This window comes from Berghia stephanieae, chromosome 9, assembly GCF_034508935.2.
Source record: "Berghia stephanieae isolate SIO BIC M18660-M18661 chromosome 9, UCSD_Bste_1.3, whole genome shotgun sequence".
NCBI lineage: Eukaryota > Metazoa > Mollusca > Gastropoda > Nudibranchia > Aeolidiidae > Berghia > Berghia stephanieae.
Genome location: NC_088368.1, coordinates 8229601 through 8250035, shown reverse-complemented (window position 1 = coordinate 8250035; position 20435 = coordinate 8229601). Strand labels below are relative to the sequence as shown.

Here is a 20435-nt window from a genome sequence, read left to right as displayed (position 1 = left end):
CAAAAAGGAGGAAAATTGATTGGCCCATCGGTCAATCTCAAACAAAATCAAAACATAAAATATAATTTCGTAAATTATATTACTACTTCAGGGTATGTAAAGTTATAATGAATTGTCCTTCCTCCAAAACGATTTTAAAGACATGCCTTATATTCAAGAGATTTAACATGTCGTGAAAGGTTTTAGCAAAGACAAACGCTTTAAAACCGACTGAAAAAAATATAGTACAAAATGTGACACATATAGATGTGTCCGGTGCAAACAGATCAAATTTATGTCAGAAAAGTGACACACGTGTATAATTGTCACCTTTGAAAGAAAATATTGAAATAATCTACACAGGCCTGGTGCATCGGTATTTCCTTGTATTAAAAGTTAACGGTCAGGTGGTGCAAAAATGATAAAGCCGCAAAAGGGTCAAATTGCCGGCATATGCAGATGAACTTTCACTCACGCTATGTCAAACTTAATTATTGATATTTTTGAAAAAAAAATATCAAACTACCTAGCAAGAGACACCCATTTTGAATATTTATAGTCTCTAACATAATGGTGGTAGTTGAAGTAATGGAGGATAAAGATAATTTGGTGGAGGTGGTTGTGATAATTGTAGTATTAGAGCTGGTGACGATGATGATGGAGGAGGTGGGAGTTAAAGTTGGTTCGACAAGCAAATTTGTCGGACACGATGGCGCTCCACAGCCAGGAGTGAAAACATGCACCCCCTTGCCCGTTCCCGCCCCACAACTGAAATGTGCGGGGTGCGTAATATGGCCAACTACATGCACACTTGTGAGCTATGGAGTGCTTGTTTTTTCACTTATTAAGTTTTACTGAGTAACTCGAAACTGGAAATAATTAATCAAAATGTCCAAATATTTCAATACCGTGGCAAACCTGCAATAAGAAGTCATTGGAATATGATTGAAATTGCCTGTAACCCGGAATATCAAGCTACAGACCAGACTTTTGTTATCTCTGGTGTAACGCATCTGTAGAGTCTTATGTGCATCACTAACTGTTAAAATTCCCAACATTAATACTAGTGGGTTGAAAGCTATTTCTTACATTTTTCAAATCATCCAACTGTTTAAGCAGCTCATCCTTCTTCTTTCCTCTCAGACTCTTGGCCTTCACTTTAGCCTGAAATAAACAAAGAAAAAATTTAAGGACGAATACACATTGGCATCACCGAAAAAAAAAGAAAAAGGCTAAAATTCCACATAGGCCTACAGGCGCCACTTCAATGAGTTAAGAGATATTTATAACGGAAAAAGGAAAAAAAACCCGAATATATCAATATTACACAAGAAAATCGGCTGTCCAATAAGTCTACTGATTTAGACTTGCAATCGAGATACAGTCGTGCCATATCTTTAGATGTTATCTGTATCAGTCTGATTGTCATTACGTACGGCCAGACTGGCAGGATAGCCGTCATTAAGTATGGAAAACCTTTTCCATAAAAAAATTGAATAACTGGGAGGGAAGACGGAATTACAAAAAAAAAAAAAAAAAAAACGTGACGGAACCAAGGTTCGAACCCACGTCGATTCTAATAAAACTTCCAGGGCAGACGACTAAACCATTCAGCCATGACACCCACTTCGAGGTCGACGCATATTGTAATGTAGTTACAACTGATTTAAATGGTTAATTTCATGTTTAATATACATATTTTATTAACTTTCCTTATTTCTATGTGCATTTGGAAACATTCCATATTCTGGAATGTGGATAATTGTTTAAAAGAGCAGAGTTTCAAATACGTCTGGGAATAATGAATTTTCATTATCCCCAGACACCTATCTGTAGGCACTTGCAAGAATTTTTCAAAATAGTGATATCGGTATTAATTTAGCGTAGAAAAATAAAGAGGAGTGAAACATTTACTGAAGTGATAAAATTATTGCTCTATCTCAACTAGTTAAAAAGTTATGACCTTTTATGGGGTGAAAAATCTCTATAGAAGCTTATAGGAAAATATGTGACCAAAACACAGCAACCCAATGGATAATCAAGTATAATTCAGAAACGGCTTCAGATACAACTTTGAAATTTTTACATGTGGTAATTCAACATCTCTGTAATACATTGCAAAACGAAAAAAAATTGTTTATTGAGAGAGAAAGGTATAGTTTAGAGCTGAAACAGCTGAAATCAAGGAAAAATAGATCACGACATGCAAATGAATGACCTATTGGAATTTTGGAAAAGTCGACAATTAAAATATTTATTCACATGTAGATAGACCAAATACACCGCTGAATCGGCGTCATTTAGTTATTCACTTTGAACTTTTCAAAATGAAAATAGACCTCATAAAAGCAGAGATATGGACTGATAAATGTTTGAGGTGGTGTATTAGTGTTTAAAATGATCGAAAATAGGTGATTTTAAAAACTTCCGCTCCCCCGTTACCCTAAATTGGACAGACGTCCATCAAAGGATGAAAAACGTCAAAATCAACAGTGAAAAATCAATCGGAAAAAAAAAGGAAGAGAATTGTAAATTATAAAATGAATGCATGGACATGAAAACGCCAATTAATTAAATAATTTAAAACAAAAATAACTTCCATAAATGGAATATATTGTAAGATATAAAGATGTAAAGTTTTGATGTGGATTGACGAAGTTATCTCTCAAACGCAGCAGACGACAGGAAGTGAATCAGTATAAGAAAATGGCAGCTTCTGTAAACAATCGAGGCCAACTACTTTTTTTTGGGGAGCTCTAACTTTTGAGTGCAAACATATTTTGCTCTGAAATTTTTAGAGAAGCTACTTTAATATGTATCTCAGAAGGACTTTTTATTAAGAAGGACCATCTCTGGTTTAAAAGATATAAGCGTTTAAACACTTATACTCTCTTTACACAAAGATTTCTCAAAATCATGATATAAAAAGATAATAATATTAGCATCATTGTATGTAGAATTTTATGCCCTTTCCATTGATATATAGAGAGCTGAGCCGGTGTTACCAATACTTAGCTTCTATAACCAGGACAAATCATTCGTTTGGACAGAAAAATAAATAAAAACTTACCGCTTACCGTCAAAAGCAGTTTAGATTTGAAGCTACATTTGTTTTCTATCAAAAAACATTCGGTACTAGACAATCCTTAATGAATTTCAAAAGTTGTGTTTGAAATTATATCCTAAATATTTTCATGATTCATTCCTCGCGAAATCGTGTTTTTTTTTCGTCTGTCCAATGGTTGGTGCCCCCTAGTGCCAAGTGCCTGCCGCGCAAAACAAAGGTTTTTTAAAAAGTTTATTGAGAAAAAGATACGGAAAAAAGTGTCCCTAGATAGGTATGCAATTTGGTGCATTAGTGCAGTAAAAATTGGTGCGCAAAATTAGTTCGTAGCGGATGCGAGACTGTGTGTGTGTGTGTGCGTGTCTCTTTTTTTTTTTTTGGGAGTGCCTACGTACACGGTAACGGGGCATCTAGCCTCAGGATCTACGTACACGTAAACTGGTTTACCGTTGCAACACAAGCAATAGATGGTCCTCGCTGTCGTGACCGCGCGCGCTCGTGTGTGTGTGTGCGTGTGTGTTATTTAACAAAAAATCAAAACAATTTTAACCATTAATGGCGAGATTCCATCTTACACTCCCCAAACTCCAGATCTTAGTCTTAATGTTATCATTAAAAGACAAGCTTTGCGATTTATAGTTTAATTGAAGCCCGAGTCGAAATATACTCTTACTACTGCTCTCTTGGTGGAAACGATCTATTCTGCATAAGCAATCTGGAGAAAAAAATCAGTGTCACTGTAAAAGGTTAAAATTTCACGAAGTGCGCACCGTGAACACCGCTGTAACAATCCTTTGATCTACGTCATCAGGCAACCCATTGTTTCTTTCATCTTTTCCCATTCCCTCTTACTATCCCCCCCCCCATTCCCCCGCCCATCTCTCTCTCTCTCGTCATAGTGTTATCCCTTCCCCTTCCCATCTCATTGTAAAATGAAAACGTTCTGCTGTTTGCAGATACATGTATGATTGTTGTTTTTTCTCTCTCACTAGGCATTTGAAAAAAAGCAAAAACCTGAAAAAAAAAACCAAAACAACTTAACCTTTTAAAGGCGAATATCAATCTTACTTGGACCAAAAATAAAATCTTACCGTTTTCATCAAAAGACAAAAAACAAATTACAATTTAAAAACTTGAGCTTTTATATAGGGCAATATCCACCCAACGTGCTCAAAGCGCTTTTTATCAATATTCTTACTGCTCTTATGGTGGAAACTTTTTTTTCTGAGTTAAAAAATAATATAAATGACGACTATTATTTGAAAAAAAAAAAAATCAATGTCACGGGCAAAGGGTTAATTGCAGTACTCCTGCATCCTGTGAGACTCCTACGGCACTTGCTAATCATAAAAAAAGGAAATAGCAATCAACAATACTAAGTTGAAAAAAAAAGAAGAAAAAAAGGAGGAGGGGGGGGGGGGGGGGGGGGGGGGGGGGGGGGAGGAGCAAACCCAGTAGCAATGCAACCTTTTAGCGGCGAAATTCGATCTTTGACCTAACACCAAATCTTCTATCATCAAAAGACAAGTAACGGCAAAACTATTATAGACAATTGAAGTCCGAGTTGCGATAGTCTGACTACTCTCTTGGTGGAAACGCTGTATTCCCCGTTAACAATAATAAAGATAAAAGCAAACTACTATCTAAAAGCAAAAAATTAGCTTCGCTGTTAAGGGGTTAAGAACACCTGCAACTGCAACTGCCAGCATCCTTGAGATGTCTACGTCACCAAGGTCACCAATCGACACGTCTCCCTCTCGTCGGCATGCACCCCCCCCCTCACCTCTCACGGTGGTGGTAGCGGCGGATAAAAAAGGCCTTTTTTTCTTTTATTCAATCAACTTGACTGCTGGTGGACCCTAGGCCTCTCTACAAGTCCAAGAAATAATACTCACTTTTTCTCTTCGCCAACGAAAATATCTACCCCCTACCGGTCTAATTATTTGTAGCAGACGACAAATTTCTCAAAAAGGTCACGTGACACTGTAAAAACAACACAGGAAGTCCATGAAAGCTTATTTACGACATTTCCTTTGAACCGTGTAAACAACAAAATTTCGTTTTCATTCGACTAAAGTTCTGAAAAATCAAAATTTTTCTTAGAAAGTTGAAAGATGCTAGTTTTTGAAACAGAGGTAGGTTTTTAAAAAAAATCTTTATATTTTACGTGAATGCATGCTCAAGGCGAGTTGGACGTGCAGCGGAGGTTGGTCGGCCAAAGGCGAGGCTCTCTAATACATGCTATTTCATTCCACTGAGAAAGAAGAATGAACATTTTAAAATCACTCCAAAATTTTTCCCCCTCAAAAACGGAAACAGAAATCCTCGCCTGTTTTCAACTCGCGAGAGCTACTTCTTGCAAGTGCCTACTATCTGGGGGATAATCCCCCATCCCAAACCCCCTACTAGAACTAGAACAAGAATGCTGTGGATGTCGGACCTTTCGGAAGTGCTGCCCTTCCGTCGTCGCTAGTCAAAGACAATGGTAAAATTACTCCACTCTGCAGGGACCACTTTTTTACGAAAGTACCATAGCCATAGTCTGTACAAATATCTACCTGCCACCTAAAATAGGCACTTTGATAAAATTTTCAAACTCAAAATATCTTGATTTGACTCAGTCAGGGGGATGGGACTTGAAAAAACAAAAAAAATTGATACCTTATTTGTTTCTCTACGACCTACGGTTCCAGAGTTATTTATATTTTTCTATTGAAATTATTGTCAATTTTACAGAGAGAATCTGTGATCTCACTGCTGCCTCAAAACCAGCATCTCGCGGCGATCGGAAATTTGAGTTTTACAGTCAACATGACCCACTTATTGTTTTCAGTAATTTTGTTTCAATTAAAAAATAAATGGCAAGTGTTAGGTATCATTTTAATGGTCAGAAATAAGCTTTATTTCATATAAATCATTTTTATGGATGGAAAGTATGGAAAAGGGAAAAATATGAGGTTTTTGTCCTAAAAGTGGGTTGATGGCGGAAAAAATAAAATAATGAGCGAGTGTATCAATTTTGATGAAATTTGCAGAGATATTCTTCAATTAATTGTCTATCGATGTATGAAGTATATTAAATGTATCCATAATTTAAAAGTTCTTATAATTCAAAAATTTATAAATTTTATTACATAAGCTTTCTGGAAATACAATCAGGAATTAAGAATGAAATACACCGTTAGAAAGCTTGTTTTGTGCCCTTTATAATGATACCAAAGTTAGTCACTAGGTTCACAAATAACGCCATGGTGACCAAAACAGTAAAGGGTCAAAAATAAAGTTCCAAAAACGAGTTTCACCTTACTTACAGTGAGCTATCGCGGCCACTGGACTGGAGTTATCAAAGTGCCTACCTAAAACTACGTCAATGTCAATATAAATATAAATAAAGGAGACCGGCACATACGTGAACATAGTTTGTCCAGGCTCTCAAACAAGTGTGTACGTGTGTGCCTATGTGAGATAGATGGAGAGAGAGAGAGAGAGGAGAGAGAGAGAGAGAGAGAGAGAGAGAGAGAGAGAGAGAGAGAGAGAGAGTACTTTCGAATACTTATTGTACGTTGTGGTTTGCATTTTAAACTGGAATATATCCACCACACAACAGACATATCCTTATATCAAGGGCTTAACATACCAAAGCCAACCGATTTCAGGAATATAATAAGAATATAAAGGATTACTAAGGCATCAGACATGAAACTCTACCATTTTGTTTTCTTGTTTTGGGTGAAAAGGCAGTTGTGAAAATAACGTGAAACTACTTCCGCTAGCTAAGATTCGATTTGCCTTCTTTTATCCTTTAAAATGCAATTTTTATTTCGAAATCAAACAGTTAATTAAATAATAGCAGTAATTTTAAGCGTTCTAAGCTTAAGACTAAGAATATTAATAATAGTTGATTTAGTTTTAAGATGGCTATTTTACGGAATATATTTCTATTTTCGTTTTCGTATCCTTCCGGAAAGTTACTTCCGGGGTGGGGGGTGGATACAAGTTATTCGATTCACGATTCACACACAAAAAAGGAAGTTTATTTTGGCCTATAATCCTACTGTTTCTTCTTAGTACAAATTGAAATTTGAGAATCTCTGATAACTCCATATAAGATGTCGAAATCAACAACCTCATCAGTTTTCAGAAGAGTCGACGTCGATCAATATGACGAAGACCGGTAGGCAAAAAAAACTTCCTCCTGCTCTCTAACTCTAACTTCCTATTTAGACAGCTAATCTTAAACTTAAATCTTACTAAAATTCTTAGTGACTAAGTTAGTCTTCGTATGAGTACGATGTATCTTATCTGCTTCCTAGGCCTAGGCATAGACTCCTTCCTACCTAGAGAGGTGAGCCGGTGTTACCAATGCTTAGCTTCTATATCAGGACAAATCATTCGTTTGGAATTTGGACAGAAAAATAAATAAAAAACTTACCGCTAACCGTCATAAGCAGTTTATATTTGTTGAAGATGCATTTGTTTTCTATCAAAAAACATTCGGTACTAGACAATCCTTGATGAATTTCAAAAGTTGTGTTTGAAATTATATCCTAAATATTTTCATGATTCATTCCTCGCGAAATCGTGTGGGTTTCCGTCTGTCCAATGGTTGGTGCCTGCCGCTAGCCGCGCAAAACCTACGCAAAACAAAGGTTTTTTATAAAGTTTATTGAGAAAAAGATACGGAAAAAAGTGTCCCTAGATAGGTATGCAATTTGGTGCATAAGTGCAGTAAAAATTGGTGCGCAAAATTAGTTCGTAGAGGATGCGAGACTGTGTGTGTGTGTGTGTGTGTGAGTATGTGTGTGTCTCTTTCTTTCTTTTTTTTTTTTGGGAGTGCCTACGTACACGTTAACGGGGCATCTAGCCTCAGGATCTATGTACACGTAAACCGGTTTACCGTTGCAACATTCTGTCAGTGATGGTCCTCGCTGTCGTGACCGCGTGCGCTCATGTGTGTGTGTGTGTGTGTGTGCGTGTGTGTGTGAGTTGTTTTTTAAAATCAAAACAATTTTAACCATTAATGGCGAGATTCCATCTTACACTCCCCAAACTCCAGATCTTAGTCTTAATGTTATCATTAAAAGACAAGCTTTGCGATTTATAGTTTAATTGAAGCCCGAGTCGAAATATACTCTTACTACTGCTCTCTTGGTGGAAACGATTTATTCTGCATAAGCAATCTGGAGAGAAAAAAAATCAGTGTCACTGTAAAGGGTTAAAATTTCACGAAGTACGCACCGTGAACACCGCTGTAACAATCCTTTGATCTACGTCATCAGGCAACCCATTGTTTCTTTCATCTTCTCCCATTCCCCCTTACTATCCCCCCCATCCCCCCACCCACCTCTCTCTCTCTCTCTCTCTCTCTCTCTCTCTCTCTCTCTCTCTTGTCTTAGTGTTATCCCTTCCCCTTCCCATCTCAATGTAAAATGAAAACGTTCTGCTTTTTGCAGATACATGTATGATTTTGTTTTCTCTCTCTCTCACTAGGCTAGGATTAAAAACCAAGACATCAGGTACTGGGTGTCTAATGCCAAAGTATAGATTCTCTCTTTGGCCAATTTAGTCACGCATGTGGCAGCCCAGCTATTTATTATGTTCTGCCTATAACACACAATAAGTGGGATTTTGGGGGGTGGGTACGAAAGAAATCAAGGTCATAAGTAACCGTGCACAAGAGCTTTATAGGGAATTGGTTTCTGGGGGTCTTGCAAATACCAAATATTTTATGGAAAGCTCTTTCGAACTCCAAGACGTCTGGTTTGTTTTGCTATCTTGGAACAAACGAAACAGAGATGTCTTGATGTGTGACCTAGTTGTCTGATTTTGTGACCTGGATGTAAGGTTTTGTGACCTAGATGTATCCTTTTGTGTGTGCAAGCCATGCGGGTAAGTACAGCGATAGCTTGCCAGTTGAGGAAAAAAATGAAGAAGCAGCGTATCCGCATTTGAAAAACAAAACAAAAAACCTGAAAAAAACAAAACAACTTAACCTTTTAAAGGCGAATATCAATCTTACTTGGACCAAAAATAAAATCTTACCGTTTTCATCAAAAGACAAAAAACAAATTACAATTTAAAAACTTGAGCTTTTATATAGGGCAATATCCACCCAACGTGCTCAAAGCGCTTTTTATCAATATTCTTACTGCTCTTATGGTGGAAACGTTTTTTTTTTTTTTGCGTTAAAAAATAATATAAATGAAGACTATTATTTGAAAACAAAAAAATCAGTGTCACTGGCAAAGGGTTAATTGCAGTACTCTTGCATCCTGTGAGACTCCTACGGCACTTGCTAATCATAAAAAGGGAAATAGCAGCAATCAACAATACTAAGGTGAAAAAAAAAAGAAGAAAAAATAAAGGTGGGGGGGGGGGGGGGGGGGGCAAACCCAGTAGCAATGCAACCTTTTAGCGGCGAAATTCGATCTTTGCCCTAACACCAAATCTTCTATCATCAAAAGACAAGTAACGGCAAAACGATTATAGACAATTGAAGTCCGAGTTGCTATAGTCTGACTGCTCTCTTGGTGGAAACGCTGTATTCCCCGTTAACAATAATAAAGATAAAAGCAAACTATTATCTAAAAGCAGAAAATTAGCTTCGCTGTTAAGGGGTTAAGAACACCTGCAACTGCCAGTATCCTTGAGATGCTCTACGTCACCAAGCGACACTTTCGTCGGCATGCACCCCCCCCCTCCCCCTCCACTCTTTCAAGGTGGTGGTGGCGGCGGATAAGAAAGGCCTTTTTCTCTTTCATTCAATCAACTCGTCTGCTGGTGGACCCTAGGCCTCTCTACAAGTACAAGAAATAATACTCACTTTTTTTCTGCTCCAACGAAAATATCTACCCCCACCAGTCTAATTATTTGTAGCAGACGTCAAATTTCTCAAAACGGTCACGTGACACTGTAAAAACAACACAGGAAGTCCATGAAAGCTTATTTACGGCATTTCCTTTGAACCGTGTAAACAACAAAATTTCGTTTTCATTCGACTCAACGGGTCAGATTGGCTGGTATTTTTTTAATGAACTAAAGTTCTGAAAAATCAAAATGTTTCTTAGAAAGTTGAAAGATGCTAGTTTTTGAAACAGAGGTAGGTTTTTTAAAAAAATCTTTATATTTTACGTGAATGCATGCTCAAGGCGAGTTGGATGGCAGCGGAGGTTGGTAGGCCAAAGGCCCACCTCTCTAGATAAAGATAGTCCTTTCTCTATCTCTGACAAGTTATGTACTATCTCTCTAGATAGACTTTTTTAAGGAAAAGGCTATTCGGACCGAGTCTGAATTGCTTCCCGTGGCAATTCGGACCCGGGTCTGAATTGCTTCCCGTGGCAATTCGGACCCGAGTCTGAATTGCTTCACGTGGCAATTCGGACTCAAGTCTAAACTAAATAGAACTCCGTGGCTAACCAGGGTTGAGTCTGAATAACTCCATGGCTCTTCGACTCGGAATATCGCAATGCAATGCGCCCGAATGGTGAACTTATCATTAGTGAAACTCTCAGTTGCTATTCTGTTTGCAGCTATAGAAACCGTATTGGTCTTCCTAAACACACACACACTCATGAGTATCTCTAATTCATTAAAAACAGAATAATCACACACACACACACTCCCCCCCCCCCCCCCAACAACCATTTCCACAACCCAAGCGCTTTTTCTCTTTGATCTCGTATCACCATGTTCTCCCCTGCATCCAGCGCCTCGGTCGTTTCTGGGTTCCCCCGCTACCAATCCCATTACCAGTTGATCATTTTCTCTCCATATTCAACAAGTGCTTATTTTATTCATAGGCACATAGTCCAGTATTATCTAATAATATTAGTATTCGACAGTACTCTGCCCCTACCCCAGTGCCGGGGCTCTATTGCATGGCTTGCTGCCAAGAATCGCCTCTATTTTTATATTTATAAATAAATCTGCATATTTTTTAAATTAAAAAAGAATTAAATACTGCCTTTTGTCAAAGCCCGATATATACTGCCTTTTAAATAAAACGCTCAATGCCCAAAGTCATATTATTCTCCTTTCTCTGCACTTTTTCGCGGCCGCAAATTGCAAAATATATAATGTAGATATGTCATGCATGTATCTTTTGCAACACGCTCATGGCAAATCAAATAAATCTTCCAATCATAACACAAAGACTCTTTTTTCTATGCGAGGGCAAATTGATTGTTAACGTTAACAATTGCGACTACAATTGTAATCTCCCAAAGACCACGAATATTTAGATCTCTGTTTTGTTTTTTAAGGCGCTTGCAGCACATTTAGGTGATATCAGCGCCAGTAAAAATTATGGAGAAATTGGATAGCAAAAAGTTCTAGAATCACAATTAAAAAGTACCCAAGAAAAAGTAAGACAAAGGGGAATAATAGATCACTGCTTTTGAAGGTAGTCATCTTCGGGAGTTCTAAAATGTGACTTGCTTCCTCACTCGCCCTCCTACCGACTGAGAACGAGCAGCTTCCCCCCACCCTACCACGCTTCACTTTCGAGCCAGCTTCCACTTCTCACACTTCCTGTGATTGCGCAGGCGCATTGTGGCAGGATTTCGAATTGCTACGGGAAGCAATTCAGACTCGGGTCCGAATTGCCACTTCGCTTTTTTAAATCTTTGTCCAATGTGACTCTACGTCTATGTCCCCCTCCATCAATTGCAGTTTGAACTCCTCATTCTTTCCCCATCTAGTGCATTACCTGGAATTTTCTTCTTGTGTGCAATTTGGCCCTATGCTTTCTGAATCGGAGCTTAAGTTTAAGCTTTGCCAATAACAGGTGGTGGTCTGATCCAACATCACTGTTACTGTCACGTCCTCTCTAATGAACGTCTGAATCTTCGAGAGGTACAAAAATGATCGATCTGATTTTCTGTCTCTATCACACCATCTGGTGAGACCCAATTTGCCTTGTCCGTCCTCTTATGAGGAAACACTGATCCTCCAATCACCAAATTGTTGAATGCACAAAAATTTGTAAGTCTCACTATTGTCGTTCATCTCTCCTAGACTCCTATGCCATGATGATGATGGCCCATGATACCTTCATAACCTATGTCATCCTGTCCCACTTTAGTATTTGCATCTCCCATCAATATGTTGATGTCCTTCCTTGGCAACTTATCAATGACTGGTAGCAGTAGCAGACTAGAAAATGTATCTTTGTCCTCATCTGTTGGAGCATAGATCTGTACAGTACAATGTTCTTGTTGATATTCTTATTCCATGTTGTAAGGGATGCCATGATGATCCTTTCTCCGTGTTGTTCCCATCCTCTCATAGGGTTATTCCTGCTCCCTGTGCATGAATCCCATCCCCTTTCCCTGCATATAAAATCTTCTCAGACTTGAGGTGTTCTGTTCGGAATTGTATCCAGTGGATTTCACTTACTCCAAGTATATGCAGCCTTCTCATTTCTGTCACAACTTGAGAGCTTTTTCCTGCTTCATACATGGTGTGAACATTCCACGACGCAATTCGAAGCTGCTTGTTTGGAGAAGACGTCGTCAAGTCAACAGAGTTCTTTCAGCTTTGTCTGTTGTCCTTCATAAATTCTGTCATTGCAGAAACTCGTCAGTCGCCCAAGCTAAAAAAATGATTTGATTTGTCTGTCTGTTGATGGAAAGCCATAGTGATAAGTTGCACTCAAATGAAAAATATTTGCTTATTTCTTGTAAAATGCAACTTTCCATCCTGCTATGTGCACTCTCACAATACTGAAGAAATACACCTACTACTTATGTTCTAGACTACTTTGACAATTTTGCTGCCTGAAATGCAGTTATGGCAATACTTTCTAATCTTGGTGTCAACATTAAGACTCGAATGTCAAGTTAAAGTTAACAACAAGATATGAAGTGAGTAGAAAAGTGCCAGAAGACAATAGAGAATAAAAATTTTTTCGCGGCGGTGGTGGGGTTTGAACCTGCGACCTTATTGGTACGACAACTCCGCCTGGCAGGTGAGAGCGTGGCTCTACCGTGTGAGCTATCCACGAACACAAAAATATTCGTTTCAAACCCAAGTCATTTCTAGATCCCTCTCTCACCCACTTCTGGGACCGCCGATTCGTTCCCCCACCACCATCGCGAAGTATTTTGACCAGCAGTTAAGCTTAATAGCCAATATTCTCAACACAAACATATAACATAGAAACGATTGAGACATTGAGTATGCTCCGGTGTATGGGGTGAATTTTTAATTCAGAAAAGTGAGTGGAGCAGGCACTTATGTTGGTAACAACAAGATATGAAGTGAGTAGAAAAGTGCCAGAAGACAATAGAGAATAAAAATTTTTTCGCGGCGGTGGTGGGGTTTGAACCTGCGACCTTATTGGTACGACAACTCCGCCTGGCAGGTGAGAGCGTGGCTCTACCGTGTGAGCTATCCACGAACACAAAAATATTCGTTTCAAACCCAAGTCATTTCTAGATCCCTCTCTCACCCACTTCTGGGACCGCCGATTCGTTCCCCACCACCATCGCGAAGTATTTTGACCAGCAGTTAAGCTTAATAGCCAATATTCTCAACACAAACATATAACATAGAAACGATTGAGACATTGAGTATGCTCCGGTGTATGGGGTGAATTTTTAATTCAGAAAAGTGAGTGGAGCAGGCACTTATGTTGGTAACAACAAGATATGAAGTGAGTAGAAAAGTGCCAGAAGACAATAGAGAATAAAAATTTTTTCGCGGCGGTGGTGGGGTTTGAACCTGCGACCTTATTGGTACGACAACTCCGCCTGGCAGGTGAGAGCGTGGCTCTACCGTGTGAGCTATCCACGAACACAAAAATATTCGTTTCAAACCCAAGTCATTTCTAGATCCCTCTCTCACCCACTTCTGGGACCGCCGATTCGTTCCCCCACCACCATCGCGAAGTATTTTGACCAGCAGTTAAGCTTAATAGCCAATATTCTCAACACAAACATATAACATAGAAACGATTGAGACATTGAGTATGCTCCGGTGTATGGGGTGAATTTTTAATTCAGAAAAGTGAGTGGAGCAGGCACTTATGTTGGTAACAACAAGATATGAAGTGAGTAGAAAAGTGCCAGAAGACAATAGAGAATAAAAATTTTTTTCGCGGCGGTGGTGGGGTTTGAACCTGCGACCTTATTGGTACGACAACTCCGCCTGGCAGGTGAGAGCGTGGCTCTACCGTGTGAGCTATCCACGAACACAAAAATATTCGTTTCAAACCCAAGTCATTTCTAGATCCCTCTCTCACCCACTTCTGGGACCGCCGATTCGTTCCCCCACCACCATCGCGAAGTATTTTGACCAGCAGTTAAGCTTAATAGCCAACCGATTCGTTCCCCCACCACCATCGCGAAGTATTTTGACCAGCAGTTAAGCTTAATAGCCAAAATTGGCTATTAAGCTTAACTGCTGGTCAAAATACTTCGCGATGGTGGTGGGGGAACGAATCGGCGGTCCCAGAAGTGGGTGAGAGAGGGATCTAGAAATGACTTGGGTTTGAAACGAATATTTTTGTGTTCGTGGATAGCTCACACGGTAGAGCCACGCTCTCACCTGCCAGGCGGAGTTGTCGTACCAATAAGGTCGCAGGTTCAAACCCCACCACCGCCGCGAAAAAATTTTTATTCTCTATTGTCTTCTGGCACTTTTCTACTCACTTCATATCTTGTTGTTACCAACATAAGTGCCTGCTCCACTCACTTTTCTGAATTAAAAATTCACCCCATACACCGGAGCATACTCAATGTCTCAATCGTTTCTATGTTATATGTTTGTGTTGAGAATATTGGCTATTAAGCTTAACTGCTGGTCAAAATACTTCGCGATGGTGGTGGGGGAACGAATCGGCGGTCCCAGAAGTGGGTGAGAGAGGGATCTAGAAATGACTTGGGTTTGAAACGAATATTTTTGTGTTCGTGGATAGCTCACACGGTAGAGCCACGCTCTCACCTGCCAGGCGGAGTTGTCGTACCAATAAGGTCGCAGGTTCAAACCCCACCACCGCCGCGAAAAAATTTTTATTCTCTATTGTCTTCTGGCACTTTTCTACTCACTTCATATCTTGTTGTTACCAACATAAGTGCCTGCTCCACTCACTTTTCCAAGTTAAAGTTAGTGAAGGTGAGCCTGTCCTGTAAAAGATCAATATTTTATATGGAGGCATTTAATTTTTTAAAAACAAATAAAATGCGTGTTTTCATTTTCAGATATGACGATGAAGAGGCTGGAGATGCTGGAGAACAAGGCCCTAATGAGAGTGAAGTTCAGAGCCTGATGACTAGATATCCTTTATGGTTTTATTTGTATGTACTATGTAATGTGTGACCCACTGTCTCACTCTTATGATATATGAAATTAGCACTGACAGTTTAATTTAAAGTCTTCATTTTCAAGATTTTGTCTTAAGATGATAGTGTAGACAACCAATAAAACAGTTCCATCTCCACCTTTTTGCTGCAGGCCTTTCCAAATCTTGCCAAGTTTTTGTGGATTTTTCTGTAAGATTCCCTATGTTGAAAGCAAGAGAGAGAGAGAGAGAGAGAGAGAAAGTTCGTTAAAAGTTCCTAATAATTCTGCATTTTACGACGTATAGCTTGAGGGTTATAGAATATAACAGAAACCAAAGGTGGGGCCTGTGGCGTGACCAGTGTTTAGGCTACTATGTTTAATGTGTTAGTGAGGATAAGTAAGAGAATTATTTTTGATAGATCCTACCAGCATCACTGGAAATTAGTTGTAGAAAAAATATTTCTATTATATTACTCTGTTTACTGTTGGGGTCTTCCATTCAACTATTTATTGGTTTTCGTCATTGCCTCAGAATAAGGTCTGCCCAGAATGTGGCTGAAATACTTTATAATGAGGGAGCTAGTAGGTGTGAATGCGAGTGTGTCCGTTTTACTCTGACTCTAAGAAATGTTTTTTTACCCTTTAAAAAAACTCCCTATGTGCATTTATCCTGTCTTAAAAACAGTCTGATTGTCTGTATTTTGGATATCAAAGTGACAAATTAGGGAACAGGCACTGGATAAGGATCGAGCCTCACACCTCCTGATTACCGGTCAAAGACACTCTTTCTGATCTGTATTTTGATGAGTACTTTGTGTAAGTACTTAGGGAGGCCTTAGGCCAAGGGCATGGGTAGATTTCTGCTGGGGTCCTCTTTTGTGAACTATTCACCTTTGACTTCCTTTTTTATAAGAGGGTTTTAGATAATGAATATCTTTATCTACCTCTGTGTGTCTTTTTACTAGAAGCTGTAATGACAATAAGTTTTGTTATCATCATTTAAGATTTAACTAAAATTACGGCTTCCAAAGGTCATTTTTTTCTCTGGATTTTTAAACTCCTGTTTTTTCCATGATAATTTGGTCATGTTTATTCTTGCTATAAAAACACAATTCTCATCTACATATTTCTATTGAATTTCTTCTTAAAGACTTCAATCTTTAAGTGTAATGAAAAAAAAATTGCCTAAATTTTCCTATTTATATTATTGAAATCGTGTTTTTTGTTGTTTAAAAAAAAAGTCTAATCCTGTTTAACTGGCCATATTGGGTGGCATGTTTGCAACATAAATCCTCCCTTTTTTCTTTTAAAGAAAAATAAATTTTGGTTTTATTTTTTTCCCGCCAAATGCTAAATAATGTAAGTGATATATTACTATGCCTTCAGCAAAACCTTTCTTCTTGTATCTGCCATTCCACAATATAAAGATAACTTCCTTAACAGTCGTCACAGATCAACACAAAGAGGCATTGCTCCACGTCCTCTCTAATGCACCTGTAGGATCAAAGAACCAGGCTGTGAAGGTATACTGATGCTTTGATGGATGAAAACTAATTATAAACTCATTGATTGTTCTTCTGTGGCCTCTTTTTGTCAAGCTATGGACATGGATCCCTTTTTAACTATTATCTTATAGTTTGAGCCTTTAGCTCTTCAATCAACATACAGTGCATACACTTTTGAAAATTGAGTCAGTTATCGTATATTTACTCAAATCTAGTCGAATACCCATTTAGATAAGTTTTATTTTTGATTCGAAAATTTAAAATGAAGTATGTTATGGCCCTGAAATCAACCGCTGACCGTGAACAGAAGACCCATGGCCACCTTAGGTGCTTGCCTATCACCCGGAGTAAACAGCCCACAGATCACGAGCATCACTCACAATTTTAACACAAATGATTGAAAAAAATGCAATTCTTTTATCAGTGTTTCAAAATATTGTGAGATATACTCACTATGATAACAAGAAATGAAGTGCCTGTTCCACTCACTTTTCTGAATTAAAAATTCTAATATTAATATAGTCGAGGATGGATATATTGGTATAATCGGGCTGCAGTATAATGTTGATACAGGTGTCTCGTCAATATTAGTCCTTCCAAAAGATGAAAGGGAAACATTGAAAATATGAGATAGCAACAAGAGAAGTTAATCTGGATGATTTAATGGCCCTTTCTGGGAATATAAATTGATTTCTGGCTTTCAGAAACAGACCACAATAACTGACTTGTCAAATAAAGTTAAACATCCAAATTTCAAACTTGGCCCTTTAAATTGCTGCCTAACTTATTTCCGTTGTTGTTATCTTGCATTTTCCATTTGTTTCCCTTTTTATTTTGTGGAAGGACTGATATATCCACATTTTCACATGGTCCCGATTATGTTGATATATAGGGTGCAGGGGGAAAAAAAAAAGAAAAAATTACGACACTATTTGAGTATGAAGTAGAAACAAAAAATTTTCTAAAATTTATAAGTGGCAGGAACACAACCTTAAGTTCATTCTTGACAAGTTTAATAAAAAATGCTTTATTGGTTAAGAAACTATGCTGGTTATACCAAACTCGTATAAAAATCACAATATCAAAAGTTTCCAGATGTGCATCTTCTTTGAGCAGTGCAGTGTTACTGGTGTAAGAAGTTGCTGCGTCTGGTTGAAAAAACAAATGACCAATCAGGACAAAGTCTGGATTAAGGTTTTTGCTTCTAACAATGCTACATAATATTCACATAATCATATTCAAAGATGAATCGCATCCAATGGACCCTGACTTGAATCCCATGGACTACAGCATTTTGTCATTGATGATTTATAAGGGTGGTACACAGTTTTACACACAAACAATATTAAAAGAGTCAATGTAAAATGCATGGGATCGACTTAATATTCAAGACATTAGAAAATCAATTGGATCATGGGAAAAATAAGCTATGGATCAGTCATAAAGCAAAATGAGGGATCGAAAGGTCACATCAAAATTTGAGAATTATGTCAAAAATCTTCAATATATGGCATTTTTGCGTTGTGTTTATTTAAATAATTGTGGAATTGAAGTTTTTCAATATATTAAAAAAAAATTGTATACACAAATTTGAATAATTGGGTTTGATTGTGGTAAAATTTAAGACTCGTACAATCTATAGTTGGGTGGCTGCAGGCTTCTAAACTTTTCCGGGCTTTTTCTCTCACATCCAATATATCCGTCCTCAATTGTCTAGTGCAAAATTCTATGGTTGATGATGGTAATTTGAAAATTGACATGTCAATTTGTTTTTGATTTATTCAACTGTTTGGTTTCTTAGTTTAAATTATTATTATTTTTTTTTTTTTGTTACAGGACAGAGCAGCATCCATGGTGGTGAATGTGTTGACATCCTTCAAAGGTGACATGGATCAGACGATCAAGTCTTTAGATGGGAAGAACCTGGATATGTTGATGAAATATATCTACAGGGGATTTGAAATGCCCACGGAGAATAGCAGTGCTGTCTTGCTTACATGGCACCAAAAGGTTGGTTTTATTTTATTTGTTTTACTTCTTCTTGGCGGCTAATGCCATCATGCTGGCGATAAATGGTTCATTCTATCTTACCCACTTACTAATAGTATTATTATATGAGTTTTTAATGGTTTGTTGCTGATACAATATTGTCTGGCTATGCATTCTAACACAAAATTTGTCTCTGGATAAAAGTATCTCATTGATCTCATTTGTCGTATATATGTGACTGTATGATACATATACTGCACGGTAATTAAAAAGAAAAAAATATTGTTTTTTATTTTGTGGGGTTGAAGCTTTCAGTTTTTGTTGTTTGTTTTTTTTTTACATTAGAGCAATGGGACTTATGATTGGCCACTAGTTTGGCGTGTATTTTTTTAAAGAACATATTTTTCAAATGCTTTCTTTTTAAGGCATGTATTTTTGTGCAAGCATATTATAACTAGTCTTCCGTGTTTGCCCTTTATCAAAAGTGTTAATCAGACAGTAACAATTGCTTGCAACCATTTAGATAAAAGGTTAGTCTAATGTAAAATGCTTCCTGCATAATCAAATGGACCTATTTTCCTAATCACTGCTGAAGGAGCGGAAGGGTCAAAAAAAGAAATGACTCCACCCAAATTCAAAACTTGTTGCTTTGTGTGTTCAACCAGTTAAGTTTTATAATATGGATCTTATACAAAAGCTCATTTTTGTCTCAGCGTTCACAAAAAAAAAAAGATATAAAGGCCCCACCTAATTCATGTCATGGTCTGAAAACAAACCTGAGACATTCATAAACATTCATCAATTCATCCTTTAATTTATCACTGGATGCAATTTGTGTTACTTTCTTTATTTCCAGGTGTTTGCTGTTGGCGGTTTGGGATGTATCATGCGAGTCATGACAGACAGAAAGAGAGTATAGAGCTAGTTATTATTAATATTAATATTATTTCAACAATAAAATGGAATTGATTTTGTGATAGAATGCGATAATATTTAATGTACAACTGGAACAGTTTATTACAGTAAAAACAGGTTAGACAAAAACCATGGCATTTTGATTTCAGTATGCCATTAGTAACTAAAAAGCCAAGGCTGATGCCAAATCATGAGTCCTACATTCAATATAAACAGTCTTGCTCTGCAGTATGAAGTTGCATAGTGATTTTGTTCAAAATACGCAAATATGTCGAAATTTACAAGAGTGGATTTTTTTTTTTTTTAAAATAAAAGCGGTACCATTGACTGGATGGAATGTAAGGTTTTCTTGTATTTTGACACATTTCAGCGATAAGGAATGACGCATTTTAATAAGTAGGACAAGTCTTGAGTTGTAAACAGGCATTCAAGCCCTCCTGCCCTTGCTACCTGATCCATCCTGTTAGTTTATAAAGTTTATTGCTAGATTATTTGGTCATGCTCCTTGAAATAAAAATATTTCTTTTTGTTTTAGAAAATATTATGATAGAGAATGCTCTTTGGAGAATATGAAAAAAAAAAAAATTGGAAATCACAAGATAAATATTTTAATTTTTAATTTTTTGGTTTAAAAAAAAAATTGAATTTTTCTTTTTTTCTTTTATTTTGGATTAAGTTGTATCAAATGATGCTGTCAAATG

General features: G+C 37.6%; 2 protein-coding genes across 3 annotated transcripts in view; one reads left to right on the top strand and one right to left on the bottom strand.

Annotated features, from left to right (window-relative positions):
* The window catches only part of LOC144979606 (large ribosomal subunit protein uL29-like), a 38394-nt gene that overhangs the window by 5474 nt on the left and 12485 nt on the right, over window positions 1–20435 (bottom strand). Inside the window, exons 1-2 of one of the 2 annotated variants that reach the window (XM_078926374.1) lie at window positions 6752–6833; window positions 1069–1143 (exon numbers count right to left, since the gene is read on the bottom strand). In XM_078926374.1, coding sequence (XP_078782500.1) covers window positions 1069–1143; window positions 6752–6754 — 78 coding nt within the window. In that variant the 5' untranslated portion in view covers window positions 6755–6833. Of the gene's footprint in view, window positions 1–1068; window positions 1144–6751; window positions 6834–20435 lie in introns of those variants that run through there. The other variant, XM_078926373.1, reaches the window with a different exon arrangement.
* LOC144979605 (actin-related protein 2/3 complex subunit 5-like) lies at window positions 7011–20325 on the top strand. Its single transcript, XM_078926372.1, has 5 exons — window positions 7011–7217; window positions 15244–15319; window positions 16777–16848; window positions 18667–18840; window positions 19676–20325. The coding sequence occupies exons 1-5, from the start codon at window positions 7153–7155 to the stop codon at window positions 19736–19738; spliced, it is 450 nt and encodes a 149-aa protein (XP_078782498.1). The 5' UTR covers window positions 7011–7152; the 3' UTR covers window positions 19739–20325.

Excerpts from the sequence above, each read along its gene's own strand:
- LOC144979605 (XM_078926372.1), top strand. The coding sequence starts at position 7,153 with ATGTCGAAATCAACAACCTCATCAGTTTTCAGAAGAGTCGACGTCGAT. Across the intron at positions 15,320-16,776 it reads TTCAGAGCCTGATGACTAGA|GATCAACACAAAGAGGCATT; the intron begins TATCCTTTATGG and ends ACAGTCGTCACA. Across the intron at positions 18,841-19,675 it reads TGCTTACATGGCACCAAAAG|GTGTTTGCTGTTGGCGGTTT; the intron begins GTTGGTTTTATT and ends CTTTATTTCCAG.